Here is a 13,552-nt window from a genome sequence, read left to right as displayed (position 1 = left end):
CACTCACAATCCTTCATTGGATTTATTGACACTTCTCCCTTAAAATGGAAATCAAATCAATTCTCTAAGTGCTTTTAAGAAATTAGCTGGATCAGATCAGATGGATACAGTTTCGGTTCACAGCCAGATGGGAATGACAGCAGCTACAACACACAACATTCAACGTTTGAGGAGCTCAGTACACAACATGTTTGACGTCTTGCGGCTTGAAAAAATCTTTGACACGAGACAAAAAAAAAAACAAGGTCCTGATGCCAGAATATGCAAACACAGCAGTGACAAACATGGACATGGAGGTGATCAGCGTGAACTTTTCAGGACAGTCAATGGTAAGCTGTGACGGCACACACAGACGACGACGGTGATGATTTACCTTAGTGGATCGTTTCCAGGACCTCCTGAGCAGCATAGTCTGAACATACATTAAAATACATTATTTAAACAGACTCCTGCAGGGAAACACTAATGGTTTAACAAGAGGGCTGCTAAAAAATGTCAAAATGAAAAAGCCTTTTTTAAGCCACTAGGTGGCGCTACAGGTGCAGGTTAATCTTTAACTACAAGGAGCTAAAACAAGTGATGACGGAGGGGTGCGCTGTTTAAGTCCAACCTCAATTGAGCTCCATGAATAAAGCATCTGAAAATAGAGTATAACTGAGAAATGTTCTCTTGACTGGTGCTGAATATTCATTATCACGGCCTCATTAGCTTTAATGACATTGATGTATCTGAGCTCTCTGTCTTCAGCTCTCTGTTTTTCTGTTGTTGTTGCTTTCAAACATCCTCATTCCTCGTCACTCCTTCTCATTGTCGTTTATCTCTTCCGCTCTGACTGGAGATGCAGCACAGACTTGACACTTGGCCTATAATTAATTTATAACATAAACTGAATAAAACATGTACGAGACCGGCTGTGTTTAATGTCTTAGTGCTGAGGATAGATTTTGAAACCCTCTTCGGATACTCGCATACTGATCAAGGATGTTATACGTGAAATAAGAACACAGCACACAGGCAACTGTATGAAAAACTGACAGTAAAGTCTGGAAGCAAAGGATTTGAATTAGCAATTAACCTAAATGTGAAAGTAAATTTAAATACTGTACCAAATACCAAATATTCTCTCTCTCTTAGCTCTGTTCTGTCTCCACCAGCTCCCGAGGGAAATATCTGGCTCTTTAGCTGCTAAATGTTCACCAGCTGCTCTCTCAGGGTGTATTCACACCTGTCTTGTTTGGTCTGGTTGATAAAAGGGTTTTGTTTCCCCACTTGGTGCAGACTTTTTACCAAGACCCAGCTGAAGACGTGGTCTCGGTCTGATTCCAAACGGACTCCGGTTCGTTTAAGATGTGAACGTGGCCCAACCTTGTTTGTTTACAAATTTATATGAAAACACTGATTTATGCAGCTTTTTTTTGAAGATAATTATTGATTCCACCCTGTACGCAGGATAAGCGGTTGACGGTGGATGGATGGATATTGATTCGAGTTAGGGACCTTTGTTGCTTGTCATTTCCTCCTCGTCCCATGACTTCCTATCACCTCTATGCTTTCAACGTTTGGAAAGAAAAAAGAGGCAAATTCCCCCGAAAATACTTAATATTAAATAAATTGCACTCGAACTGGATTAGTGAACCTCTGTCCTATCAGGTTACATTCTGTTAGTCATGTGGTTTCTATATGAAGCTTTTGATAAAGAAGAAATTATGTGCGTTTCCATCAGATGGTTTGGAACCAAATAAACCGGGTTCTGCAAGCGTAGTTACGTCAGTAGTTGATGTTGCACATCGCTGTAATAAACAAGACGTATGGGTTCCAAACCAAAAATAAAACCAATTGCATGAACCTGAGGACCATTGATCTTGCTCAGAAATGTGTTTCAAGCGGGCAAGTTGCTACCAGCCATATGTCTCCGCAGGTTATGAGAATATCCGGTGTTATGACGAGTTTCGCATGCCTGCAGAGAATTGCATGCACTTCCAAATAATGCTTTTAAATGCTATAATATCCTTTGTGGGGTTCATCAACGGTGATAAATGACTCAAAGTATGTATTTTATGAATGTTTAGTTGTTAATATTTTATTACAATCTCATTCATTGCATTCATTGAGATTCAGCAAAAAAATATGCGGTGATAATCCAGTTTGATCAGTGTGCAGAGCATCTGAAGTATCTGAAAAGGACCTTTTAAGAGGAGAATGCATAATTCAGCAGAACAGATGATGAATGCTACCTGCTCAGATTTGCATCAACCTCTTTTCTCAGCACAAAGGAGCGTTACCAGCCGCGAGGTGCGGGAAATTCTTGGCAGGCGTGCAGAACTCTGCACAACAAGACGCCGACAGCAGAAACAGCTGATCAGACGTGAGTTACAAGTTCGCTGCGTCAGGACTTATTCTGAAAAAGTGTTCCCATCTCCCGTTTAGCGCATTTACTCTTTTTTGACAAAGGCAAAAACCACCTCAAGCGAGCGTGAAAACCTTTTTACAAAAATAAGGATTTTTTTAATTTTTATTTTGCCGTTTCCATCAACGTTTTTTAATGCGCATTTTGAAGCATCGCATTAGAAAAGGTATCACGGCTACTGTGTGCGTCCTACCCCGTCATGTTAAACAGCTGTACGTAGTCTTTCGTGGCTCTGGAGGAGCTTCGTCTAGACTGAGAAACTAACCTGTGTTATGTCATATGGAGATTATGTACATGGGCATCAACAAGACAGCAGAAGAATGTAGAATGACCTTGACCCATGTAAGGGACTAAAAGTCAGAATTTCTCGATCTCTGCTGCTTCGATTTTGGTCAAATAGAGTGTATATATTCGAGTAATGGAGTATTCAGTAGTGATTCAATTTCACAATTAGATTTTCATAGTTGCCGTGTCTTAGCTTCCATTTGTTTAACTGTGGTTCAGTTTTAGCCTTCTGATCAGCCACATTGAGCTCAATGGTGATGTTGCAACAGTATCTATATTTCATGTTTATCTTTATTTTCATTCGTAAGAGCTGCTGGGGAAAGATGAAGCCGAACAAACTAAAAAACAAAAAGAACCTGCAACTAAAAAACTAGATTCTGTCTACTGCGACTGATGCTAGATTAGGAGGCAAAGTAGGAAAGCTATGGGAAGTCACTACGAGACCGATCACCACTACACTCACTTTATTCACATAGGGCTTCCACCGATACACCTTAACCTGGCTTTGCTGCAGGAAACACAAACAGCAGCACAGAGATTCATTATTCTCACAGTGGTGTGCTGAGCAGCTGATGGCAATGGCGTATTGTATATTGTGTATTGTATTTGTTTGCATCTAACTTGTGGTGGTCGATTAACGTAAAAATTTACACCCCGCTGGCTGCCATCACGTTAATTATTAATTCTGGCTGCAAACAGGTTACAGGTTTATTGTTGATCATGTAATATTACAGTTTTATTTAGTTATAACGTTACACTGGTTTGAGAGTCTGCGGTTGGTGTTGACTTACAGTAGTTAATAAGCTGTCATTAGTTGCATTACATGGTTCTGCTCTTTAGGTTTAAAACAGGTTACAGTTACAGAATCCCTTATAGCTCTGCAGTTTTATTAGCAGCCTGGATTGAACGCAGCAGGTGATACAACATTCATTATAACCACGAGAGACTTGAGACTTGACTTGGACTGTAGCTCAGAGACTTGAGACTTGACTTGGAATCTAGCTCAGAGACTTGAGACTTGACTTGGACTGTAGCTCAGAGACTTGAGACTTGACTTGGACTCTAGCTCAGAGACTTGAGACTTGACTTGGACTGTAGCTCAGTGACTTGAGACTTGACTTGGACTGTAGCTCAGAGACTTGAGACTTGACTTGGACTGTAGCTCAGAGACTTGAGACTTGACTTGGACTCTAGCTCAGAGACTTGAGACTTGACTTGGACTCTAGCTCAGAGACTTGAGACTTGACTTGGACTCTAGCTCAGAGACTTGAGACTTGACTTGGACTCTAGCTCAGAGACTTGAGACTTGACTTGGACTCTAGCTCAGAGACTCGAGACTTGACTTGGACTCTAGCTCAGAGACTCGAGACTTGACTTGGAATCTAGCTCAGAGACTTGAGACTTGACTTGGACTGTAGCTCAGTGACTTGAGATTTGACTTGGAATCTAGCTCAGAGACTTGAGACTTGACTTGGAATCTAGCTCAGAGACTTGAGACTTGACTTGGAATCTAGCTCAGAGACTTGAGACTTGACTTGGAATCTAGCTCAGAGACTTGAGACTTGACTTGGACTGTAGCTCAGTGACTTGAGACTTGACTTGGACTGTAGCTCAGTGACTTGAGACTTGACTTGGACTCTAGCTCAGAGACTCGAGACTTGACTTGGACTCTAGCTCAGAGACTCGAGACTTGACTTGGACTCTAGCTCAGAGACTTGAGACTTGACTTGGAATCTAGCTCAGAGACTTGAGACTTGACTTGGACTGTAGCTCAGTGACTTGAGACTTGACTTGGAATCTAACTCAGAGACTTGAGACTTGACTTGGACTGTAGCTCAGTGACTTGAGACTTGACTTGGACTGTAGCTCAGTGACTTGAGACTTGACTTGGACTGTAGCTCAGTGACTTGAGACTTGACTTGGAATCTAGTTCAGAGACTCGAGACTTGACTTGGAATCTAGTTCAGAGACTCGAGACTTGACTTGGAATCTAGCTCAGTGACTTGAGACTTGACTTGGAATCTAGCTCAGTGACTTGAGACTTGACTTGGAATCTAGCTCAGTGACTTGAGACTTGACTTGGACTGTAGCTCAGTGCTCAATCCAGCCTGCACTCATCAGTATGTTTTCAGAGTAATATCTGACTTTCTCTTTAATGTAAAATAATATTTTCATGTATTTCTATAAAGAAAATATTCATTTTATAAAGTAACTAAATCAAATCAAGCTGAACAGACAGACATAATCACCATCATACGTACCGTCGAGTCTCGTCGTTCCTCTATGGGGCTGTCTTTAGGAGTCAGGGTGACGGCTAGCTCCAGGCTGCCCAGGTCCTGATCAGGGTGGTGAGGGTCCTTCAGCACCAGAGTTACAGGTATCGTCCTGTAACCCACAGGTAGGACAGGCGTAAATATACTGGTTGTGCTGCTACAACACACCAACACAACAGGCCCAATTTGCCTACATGGCCAACAGTGGAGCCTGTCTGCTGAACCTCCTCCTCCATCAGCACCTGGATCCTCTTTGCAGACTTCAGCTCTGCTTTCAATACCACCCAAAGGAACCTCAGGATCCTGAAGCTACACCAACCCAACACCCAAAATAAAAATAAATATATTCCCCGTTGTTGTCGCCTGTCATTGTTGTGCCCTCCAGGCACAAGAAAGACTAACTAACTAATGAAAACGAACCATAATAATAATAATATCAATATCAAATCGCAAAAAGCAATGCATGGAAAATGTTCAGTATCCCAAGAACGTGATTGATAGAGGAGGATCCATGATCAGTTAAACATGCATTTAGAGTTTCAGTGCATCCACAATAATTTGTAAAACGAAAAACCGTATGCAAAGACACACAAGTCATACCAGATGAATATCAAACGACCGCAAATACAACTACAGAGAGTATAAAAGAGTAGAATATTGATTAATGCAACTGTAAGTGCTTGTGGTTGCATTATTCTGTTGTGGTACAGTATTCTGCTTTTGTATCGAGTAATGAAGCTGAAAAGAGCAGCTTTTCACTGTTTGCTGACGTACCTCTGTTGCTCTAGAGACTCCAGGTAGAGGAAAGCAGAACCCATGAAGTCGTCTTGAAGGCCGAAGTCGTAGTCAAACACCTGCAGAACAGAAACATCCACTCACTCTTATGTTCATTAGGAATTCATTTGGAAAAGCTGGGTTCATGAGTGCCTTTACCTTCACATACAGAGGTTCACTCAGACTATCCATTATTAAAGTGGTTTTCTCGTCCCACACTGGGTTGAGGTTTTTGTGGATGATTTTGCTTCTGAACACCTCTTTACCAGCCAGCTTGAACTTAACATAGGGATCGCTGCTGCCTACAGAAAGACAAATAAAGTTGTCAGAGAGATCCCTAATGACAAGAACAGAAAATAAAAAGAAAAGAGGTTTACCTCCTCTGTCTCTGACCGCCAGATTGTGTCCTCTCTTCAGCTCAACCTCCAGCTTGTACATCCCTGAGCTGAGGACGGCTCGCTCAGAGGGGACACCTGAGGAGCACGGAGCTCCCGCACCCTGCAAGGAGAAACAGATGCATTCATTACAAACGACTTGAAATCTGCTGCTCCATCACCGTGCAAGCCACACTCTGAAAAGTAAACTCACCAACATATTAAAGAAAATTAAAAGCCACTATAAGTCGTTGAATCGTAGCCTTCACTTCCTCAGTTGCATCTGCACCCACTACAGCTGCACTACTAACACTGACTGAAATGTCTTGTTCAGCTCACTATCTTGTCCCAGGGGTGACCACTGACAGGAAATTACATGAGAGTAGCTTCCTCCCATCCAACCAAAGTGTTTTTGAGCTGATATTTTTTTTTTCCCCCACTTCCACTGCTGCAGCACCTCTGCTGCTGCTGCAAAAACTGAACATAAACAACTGACATACTGTTGTACACTATGGCTTCACTCTGCTTCATGACCTGATACAGATGCAAGGGAGGATTAATGTTTCTGTGAAGACTTTTTAAACATTTAGAAATTGGTTTTATTGTCTTGACAACAGGCTGAACTCACTATACCTGCATGCATTTACAAAATTCTGTAACTTCTGCCCCTATTTAAAACCATTAACACACACATACAGGAAAACCCCAGATGGATTACTGGGCCAGGTTGAACCAAGGAGTCAGGAGGGTCCGAGCCTCTGAAGTGACTGTTAATATTTCTTATTGGAAACTAAAACAACTAAAAAGTGACACAAAGCCTCAGGTAAAGTTTAGATTTTATTTACATATATGATCTAGCAGACAAGCAACTGTAGGTCAAACTGCTGAAGACGTTGATGGTGGTTCTGATAGAAAGGTGTCAGGGCATACACAGGGGAGTCCAGGTCTCGATGGGTCAGGGCCGTGTTGGAGGCAAAAGAAAGACCAGCAGGTGGTCATAATGTTTTGGCTGATTGGTGTAAACAGTGAAGTAGGTTAGTTCAGTGGTTGTGCCCCTCCAAAGGGTCACCAGATAATACAACGGACTGAATTTTAGTTGAGTTTGAGGCTGAAATCTGCGCTGCAGCAAAGACGCAGGTCCTCCCACTCATATTCAATGGGGTCGCAAGTTTGTGGGACAGCTGTGGGGTGCCAAAAAAACCCCAAAACAAATTACAGCGACCTATGTGGAAGTGTTGAAACAGAATCAACTTTTGAAACACAAAAAAAAAGGAAGCACAGAGGGTGGCAGGCCGTGGCTGGAGCGATCTGGATGGTGGTGTTTGCTGGAATTAAACTGGAGAGGCAGGGTAACAATGAACAGGTGAGCGAGGTCCTGCAGCACGAGAGAGAGAAGGTATTAGCAGTGATGGAACTGCGGGGGAAGGGATAGAAACGCCAATCAGGTAGTAAAAGTTGGGAGGGAACAGTGTTCCTGCTCAGGTTTTGAAAACAAAATGCACAAATCCAGCCACTGTCCACACAGCTAATGTGAAGGCGTGACAATGCAGGGTCCCTGGAACTAGTCCCAAAAGCAGCGTATAGGTCAGCATTTTTATCCCTACTGGCTACAGGTGTGCTGGGAGCTGCAGTGATGTTGACAGTACAATTAAAATCCGAAAGGATGCAGAAAAGTCCGTGTTGAAATCACAGAAATGCTGCTCTCTGTGAGCTCCTACACAAACACACACACGCGGATCGAAGTAATCGATGGTGGTGGTTCGCTTCCTAATTTCCTCAAACATTTCTGGCGTCCTTGACAAAATCAAGCCTAGTTAATGTACGTTAATCTTGTTAGTTGTTGATAATTCATATGTTTGTTGTTGGACAGGACAGGAGAGAGGAGACAGCATGAGAGCAGCAGAGCAAAGAACAGTAGGAGGAAATGTTTTGGAAAGCAGAATAAGCAGCGTCACCAAGTCGGTCGATATCGGTAAAAACTGACATTTCAATATTTTTATACTGCGATATGAAAAATACAGGAATAATTTTGACTTCAATTGCTCTATTTGAAAAGAATTAAGCATCCTAGAATTATTGGGGTGATTTAGTAGGGAAAATGCAAAGAAAATAAAAACTGCAAGCAGCGATGAGCCGGCACGAACACCTCCCGCTCGTCAGGGTGTGCTGCACCCGTGTAGCTGTTGCATGCGTTCTGTCATTTCCGCGAGGGAGCTGAGCACAGCCGCTGAATAGTAGGTGGCGTTGTATGTAGATGTCTACAGGGCAGGACTTGAAGTTAAAACTGCACATATCACACAGACGATGTGTGGAAAATATGTGACGATGTGTGGTTGATGTGTCAGTTACTACTTCAATTCAAAGTGGCTGACTATCAGAGGGTTTAAAGGTACAGCTCTCAAAAAACAGCTTCCTGTTTCATGGCGAATAATTACTTGCCAAGGCTACATTTGAGCATTTACAAAGAACTCAAAAGTTTCACAATGTTACATCATTAAAGCGTTATGGCTTTCCTGCAGATAAAGTTTGAAATTTTGGCGCTATCACTAGGACATTTTTGAGTGCAAATGTGGCACCCTGGGTATTTCAGTAGTTCTAGAAGTGTTATTGTATTACTTAAGATTGCTACCATAGACCCCCGTCATTTTTGTTTTGTTTATTATTATTAAGCATGCTTTGTGTCACTGTTAATCTGGAGGAAAACTCACCTGACTAACTTTAAGAAGCAGTAGAGCTATACTTATGCCCGCCAGCAGGCGGCAGTAGCGGCTTCGGTACTGGAATGAGTGACGCTATAATCCCGTTTTACAAGGAAGTTAGCCCAGGCGTAAACGTAAGACAGTCAACAAAGCAGCAGATGAAGCTGATATTCATTCAAGACTGTCTTTGTGTTATATTTACAGCGATATAAACTGAAATTGGCACCTGAAACCACCATGTCTTCATTTCGGGTGTAACACAAACTTTCCTTTCTTGAGCTTTAATTAGGGCTGGGCAATAAAACAATAATGATAATTATGGCAATATAATTTTCCTTAATAACAATATAATTAATGTTCAATATATCGTCAATTAATATTTGGTTTAATTCATTTGAGTGACTTACAAATTAGTACTTTATTTTTCTATTAAAATATTTATTTTGTTGTGGAAAAGGGACTAGAAAAAGATCACACACTCAAACTCATCACATTTGTTGAAAAAGATTTTATCATAATAGTTTTGAATGTTCTTCGTCAGATTTGTGAAGTGATCCACTGTTTGGCATCAAGTCACATTCTGTCCGAAAAGAAAAGTTTAACCACATAATTGACCATCTGGCTTCTTCAGTTTACACTCCAGAGCAAAAATCTGCCTTTAAACTTAAAGAAATAATGATTTGACATTTATTGTGATAATTATAATTTTTATTATCGAATGATATGAAATGTTTTTATCGTTATAACATTTTTGGCCCTATCGCCCAGCCCTAGCTTTAATGCAGTAAATATATTTTAAACAAAATTATACAAATAAAAATAAAAGAGCAGCTATGCACTTGCCACCTGAGTGCTTTGCAAAAGTTGCTTTTCTTTTTGCAAACAAATCCACATTGCCGGTGGTTTTCTCCTGTTCCTCACTTATTTGTTGTCGCCAACTAACAAGGTTTGGTTGTTGGGTAAACTGATCAAGAACAATATTGGTCAATAACCAATAACTAGCAACAAGCTCTGTTTATCCAAGAACCCTTAAATCAGAGTAAATGAAGTTACATCAGTCTCCTCTGGTAGATTAGTCATGGAAAATATGAACCGTGCGAGTTTTCCTTTTGTGTCAAGCAGCAAAAAAGTTGAGGTGGTAGAGTTTATTTGACTTTCTTGACATTGCACTGTTCTGCAATGTGACTATTGCGCATGGGCACATTGCTATGACGAAGCTGAAACGATATATTGTGCAGCCCTTCTTTCTCTAACCTCCATCAGCAGGTAATACAACTTAAAATTATATTAATCCAACATTTCAAGTTAAAATCAGAATGGCATTATTTGCCGAGTACATGTATTTAAGTTGGCGGCTGTTGTGTAAGTGCACACAGCATCACCGACTTGAGACAACCAGAAATCAGTTAAACACATTATGAAACACAGACTTTCTGTTTCCTGAGGCTGAAAACTTTTGAAGCGTGCCAAGTTCTGCTATGGCATTTTGCAAGATGCGGAAATTCCACCAGGCAGTAACTCAAAACATGGTAATAAAATAAGCGAGACCATCCTGTGTGATACAAGGAGGCTGAGTGAGTCTGGCTGGCTGTGTGGAGAAAGGTTGAGCAGTCTCTGTCCTCAGATGAAGGATGTGACAAGTGGGGTAATTCCAGTTCAGACATGATGATGTTAAATAAGGAGACAGAGTCAATCAAGCATAAGAGGACAGTAAGAGGTGTTCCAGGTTGACTTTACATAACAGAAAATACTGACATACTTTTATCATCTTATAGCCGTTTTGGCTAATGTCAATGAATGATTACAGACGTACACACAACCCACAGTTACAGAGCAACATTATCAGTAATTTGGAGTCGTGTTTTTGTTTGTTTCCACCTGCTGTTTCAGCTTCTTTCAGTTCATTGTTTTGATTTTATGACCAGCAGCAACATTTCCAGCACCAGCCAGCAGCTGTTTTTATCAAACAACCTGTAAACAGACAGACAGACACAGTTTGAGACGAGCTGGTGAACATTGTGGAGCATTTAGCAGCTAAAGACACAAGCTCCCTAACCCACCAAATTGCCAAAAAATTAATAAATTAAAAAAGGAATAGTTTAATATTTTGGGAAAGATGTGTATTCACTTTTTCCCCCAGAGTAAGATGAAAAGATAAGAACAGAGCTAGAGCCGGGAGGCCATTAGTCTAGCTTTGTGTAAAGACTGGAGGCAGGGGGAAACAGTTAGCCTGACTCTGTCCAAAGTTCAAAAAACATCTACAGAAGCCTCCAAAGCTCATTTGTTTAATCTTTACACAAACAAAAAAGTAAACTTTTGTGGTTTGGAACGAGGTACTGTACGTGGTGCAACCAGAAAAACAGCACTACAGGCAAATCGTTCAAGCAGCTTATTGCGACCCATGTTTACATTTAATGTTAGGCCGGAGAATGACGGAAGCAAATTAAGCAAGGTGATGTAGTATAAAGAGTGAGAAAGAACGTTTAAGGAGGTGGGGGTGAAACTAATTCAGAACTCAGGAGATTGAGGTTGAAGTTAAATATCAGATGCAAAAGGTACCCTTCAGCGTCCGTATGAGACGCCCCCGGGCGTGTCTGTATGAGACGCCTTGGCTTTATGTGGAACTACTACATATTGTACACATTTATTTTGCAGTATGCTAGGCCAGGCTTATCCAGTTTGCAGTTTTCAAAATTGGAACAATTGGAGGAATATACAAAATGCCAAGTACAAAATTTTCACAACGTATTTAACGTCATGTGACTGATACTTTCCAACAGTAATAGGCCTATATGTCTTATTAAGAGCCACTGCCAATCAACCTATTTTGTTGTTTAGATACGAGGACGTGTGCAACTAACAAATCATAAATCATAATTTTTACATTTCTGTTTGAGTAAGGATTAAACAGGCAAGATAAATTGTGTTAATTAGTGAGCTTCAGTTGTGTTTTTTCACTTCGGACAGAGCCAGCTGATTCCAGTTTTACGCTAAAGCTACGCTAATTGCCTGCTAGCTTTAATACTTTACGCACAGCCATGATTGATATTGATTTTTAATCATCTCGCTCTCAAAATGAAATTAATTAAGTGTAAAGTGTTGAAATATTCTTTTAAGTCGTGGAGGTTTAAGACAAACCCTGAGGTCAGTATCCTGCCACACCTGTCGTGTTATGAGAAAGATAAATAAAGGAAGATAAATAAAGTGTTACCAGTCCCAGTCACGGTTGTTGCTTCTGTTTGGCAGCTTTGACAGCTCTAATGAGATGACTTGTGGCCCGGGAGTAAATATAAAGATAGCTGTGCAGTGTGGCATCAGAGGTGACACGTTGAGGTGGATTTTACTGTTTCGTCATGGCAAAGAAACGACGTGTCTTTACTTAGTCAAAACTGCCACAACCACCGTCCGAGGCTGAGTCAGGGAGTTTACATTATGGGGGTGAAGAGGCTGCCAGAGTTGACAAGCTGCTTAGAAAGGATTAACTGTCTTGTGCCAGTAAATCAGGAAGCAAAGCACCAAGCTGAGAATAGCATCAGATCACACATAATCATGCTAGCTATACTGATGCACACTCATTTTAGGACTGTGTTTGTGTTTACGTTTTCGATTAACTGTTTATTCAAAAAATGTTCAGCCCAGCTTTCCATCTGTCAAGGTGGCATCTTAAAATCATTGTTTTTTTAAAGACATCACAACAAATTTGTGGAATTAGTTCTCAGGATACAAGTGAACACACCTCCAGTCTGTGTGAGTTAAGGCAACACTTTATATCTCAGAAAGTACTTTGACTAGACAGCAAATACGTGATATTCTGTTTATGTGACTGCTTGATGATTTATACAGTATATCTAGACTTTTCAGTCATACTGCCATAAGACTCCTGGTGTATCACCTTACTCATTCATACCCTAAATCACTTTGAAATTATTTCCTCACAATCATTTGACCTGTAAAATGTCCAATCATAATTTCCCAGTGTTGAAATTTCATCCAACCAACAGTTCTAAATCATATAAGACAAAGAAAGCAAATCCTCATTTTTGAAAAGCTGTGTTTTCTTTTGATTACCTAATCAATTTTATGCTTAAAATTCTGTAAATTCTGTAAACTCTGTCTGTCAAGAAGCACATAACTAGAGACAAGTGAAGACTATTGACGGCGGGAAGGGAGGCTAAGAGTAAAGCCAATAAAACGTCACTATGGAGAGCTGGATACCCGGGAGTAATATATATCTTCCTCATGTCAACAGTAGAGTCTTTCTAACATGGCGGTCCAACCTCAAGGGGCCATTAACATCAATGCCGTTGCCAATACAGACTGTGGTCGATACTGCAAATGAAAAGCAGAGGAAGCTCCCAACAAGCTCACTCCAACAGAGGAAAAGACCAACATTTACTTTTAGAGAAGTACAATCCAAAAAATAAATTAAAATTATTAAAATATATCCCTATCTGCACATGCGCAGAAGTGGTCCTGTCTGTCAAAGAGGGTCACCACAAATGTGCCTGTTCATCGTGTGTTGTTGTCTGTTCTCATCTCAGGGTGTCAAAAACTGACGCTTTCAGAAAGGCTGACTAAGTGTTGTTTGATGCAAAAGGTACCCTTCAGCGTCCGTATGAGACGCCCCCGGGCGTGTCTGTATGAGACGCCTTGGCTTTATGTGGAACTGCCTACTACATACTACTGGCAACCGCAGTATGCAGTACGTACTACATATTGTACAAATTTATTTTGCAGTAT

General features: G+C 40.9%; 1 protein-coding gene across 4 annotated transcripts in view; it reads right to left on the bottom strand.

Annotated features, from left to right (window-relative positions):
• Positions 1-13,552, bottom strand: part of mctp1b (multiple C2 domains, transmembrane 1b) — a 53,591-nt gene that overhangs the window by 26,937 nt on the left and 13,102 nt on the right. For 2 of the 4 annotated variants that reach the window (XM_038733333.1, XM_038733335.1), the window contains exons 2-6: positions 6,117-6,237; positions 5,899-6,041; positions 5,740-5,819; positions 4,954-5,077; positions 374-412 (exon numbers count right to left, since the gene is read on the bottom strand). In XM_038733333.1, coding sequence (XP_038589261.1) covers positions 374-412; positions 4,954-5,077; positions 5,740-5,819; positions 5,899-6,041; positions 6,117-6,237 — 507 coding nt within the window. The remainder of the gene's footprint in view (positions 1-373; positions 413-4,953; positions 5,078-5,739; positions 5,820-5,898; positions 6,042-6,116; positions 6,238-13,552) is intronic. The other 2 variants (XM_038733336.1, XM_038733337.1) reach the window with 1 other exon arrangement.

Source organism: Micropterus salmoides, unplaced genomic scaffold (genome assembly GCF_014851395.1).
Source record: "Micropterus salmoides isolate LMB-PRFRI ecotype aquatic unplaced genomic scaffold, ASM1485139v1 Ms_hic_scaffold_20, whole genome shotgun sequence".
In the NCBI taxonomy this organism is placed as follows: Eukaryota; Metazoa; Chordata; class Actinopteri; order Centrarchiformes; family Centrarchidae; genus Micropterus; species Micropterus salmoides.
This window is presented reverse-complemented; position numbering and strand designations above follow the sequence as displayed.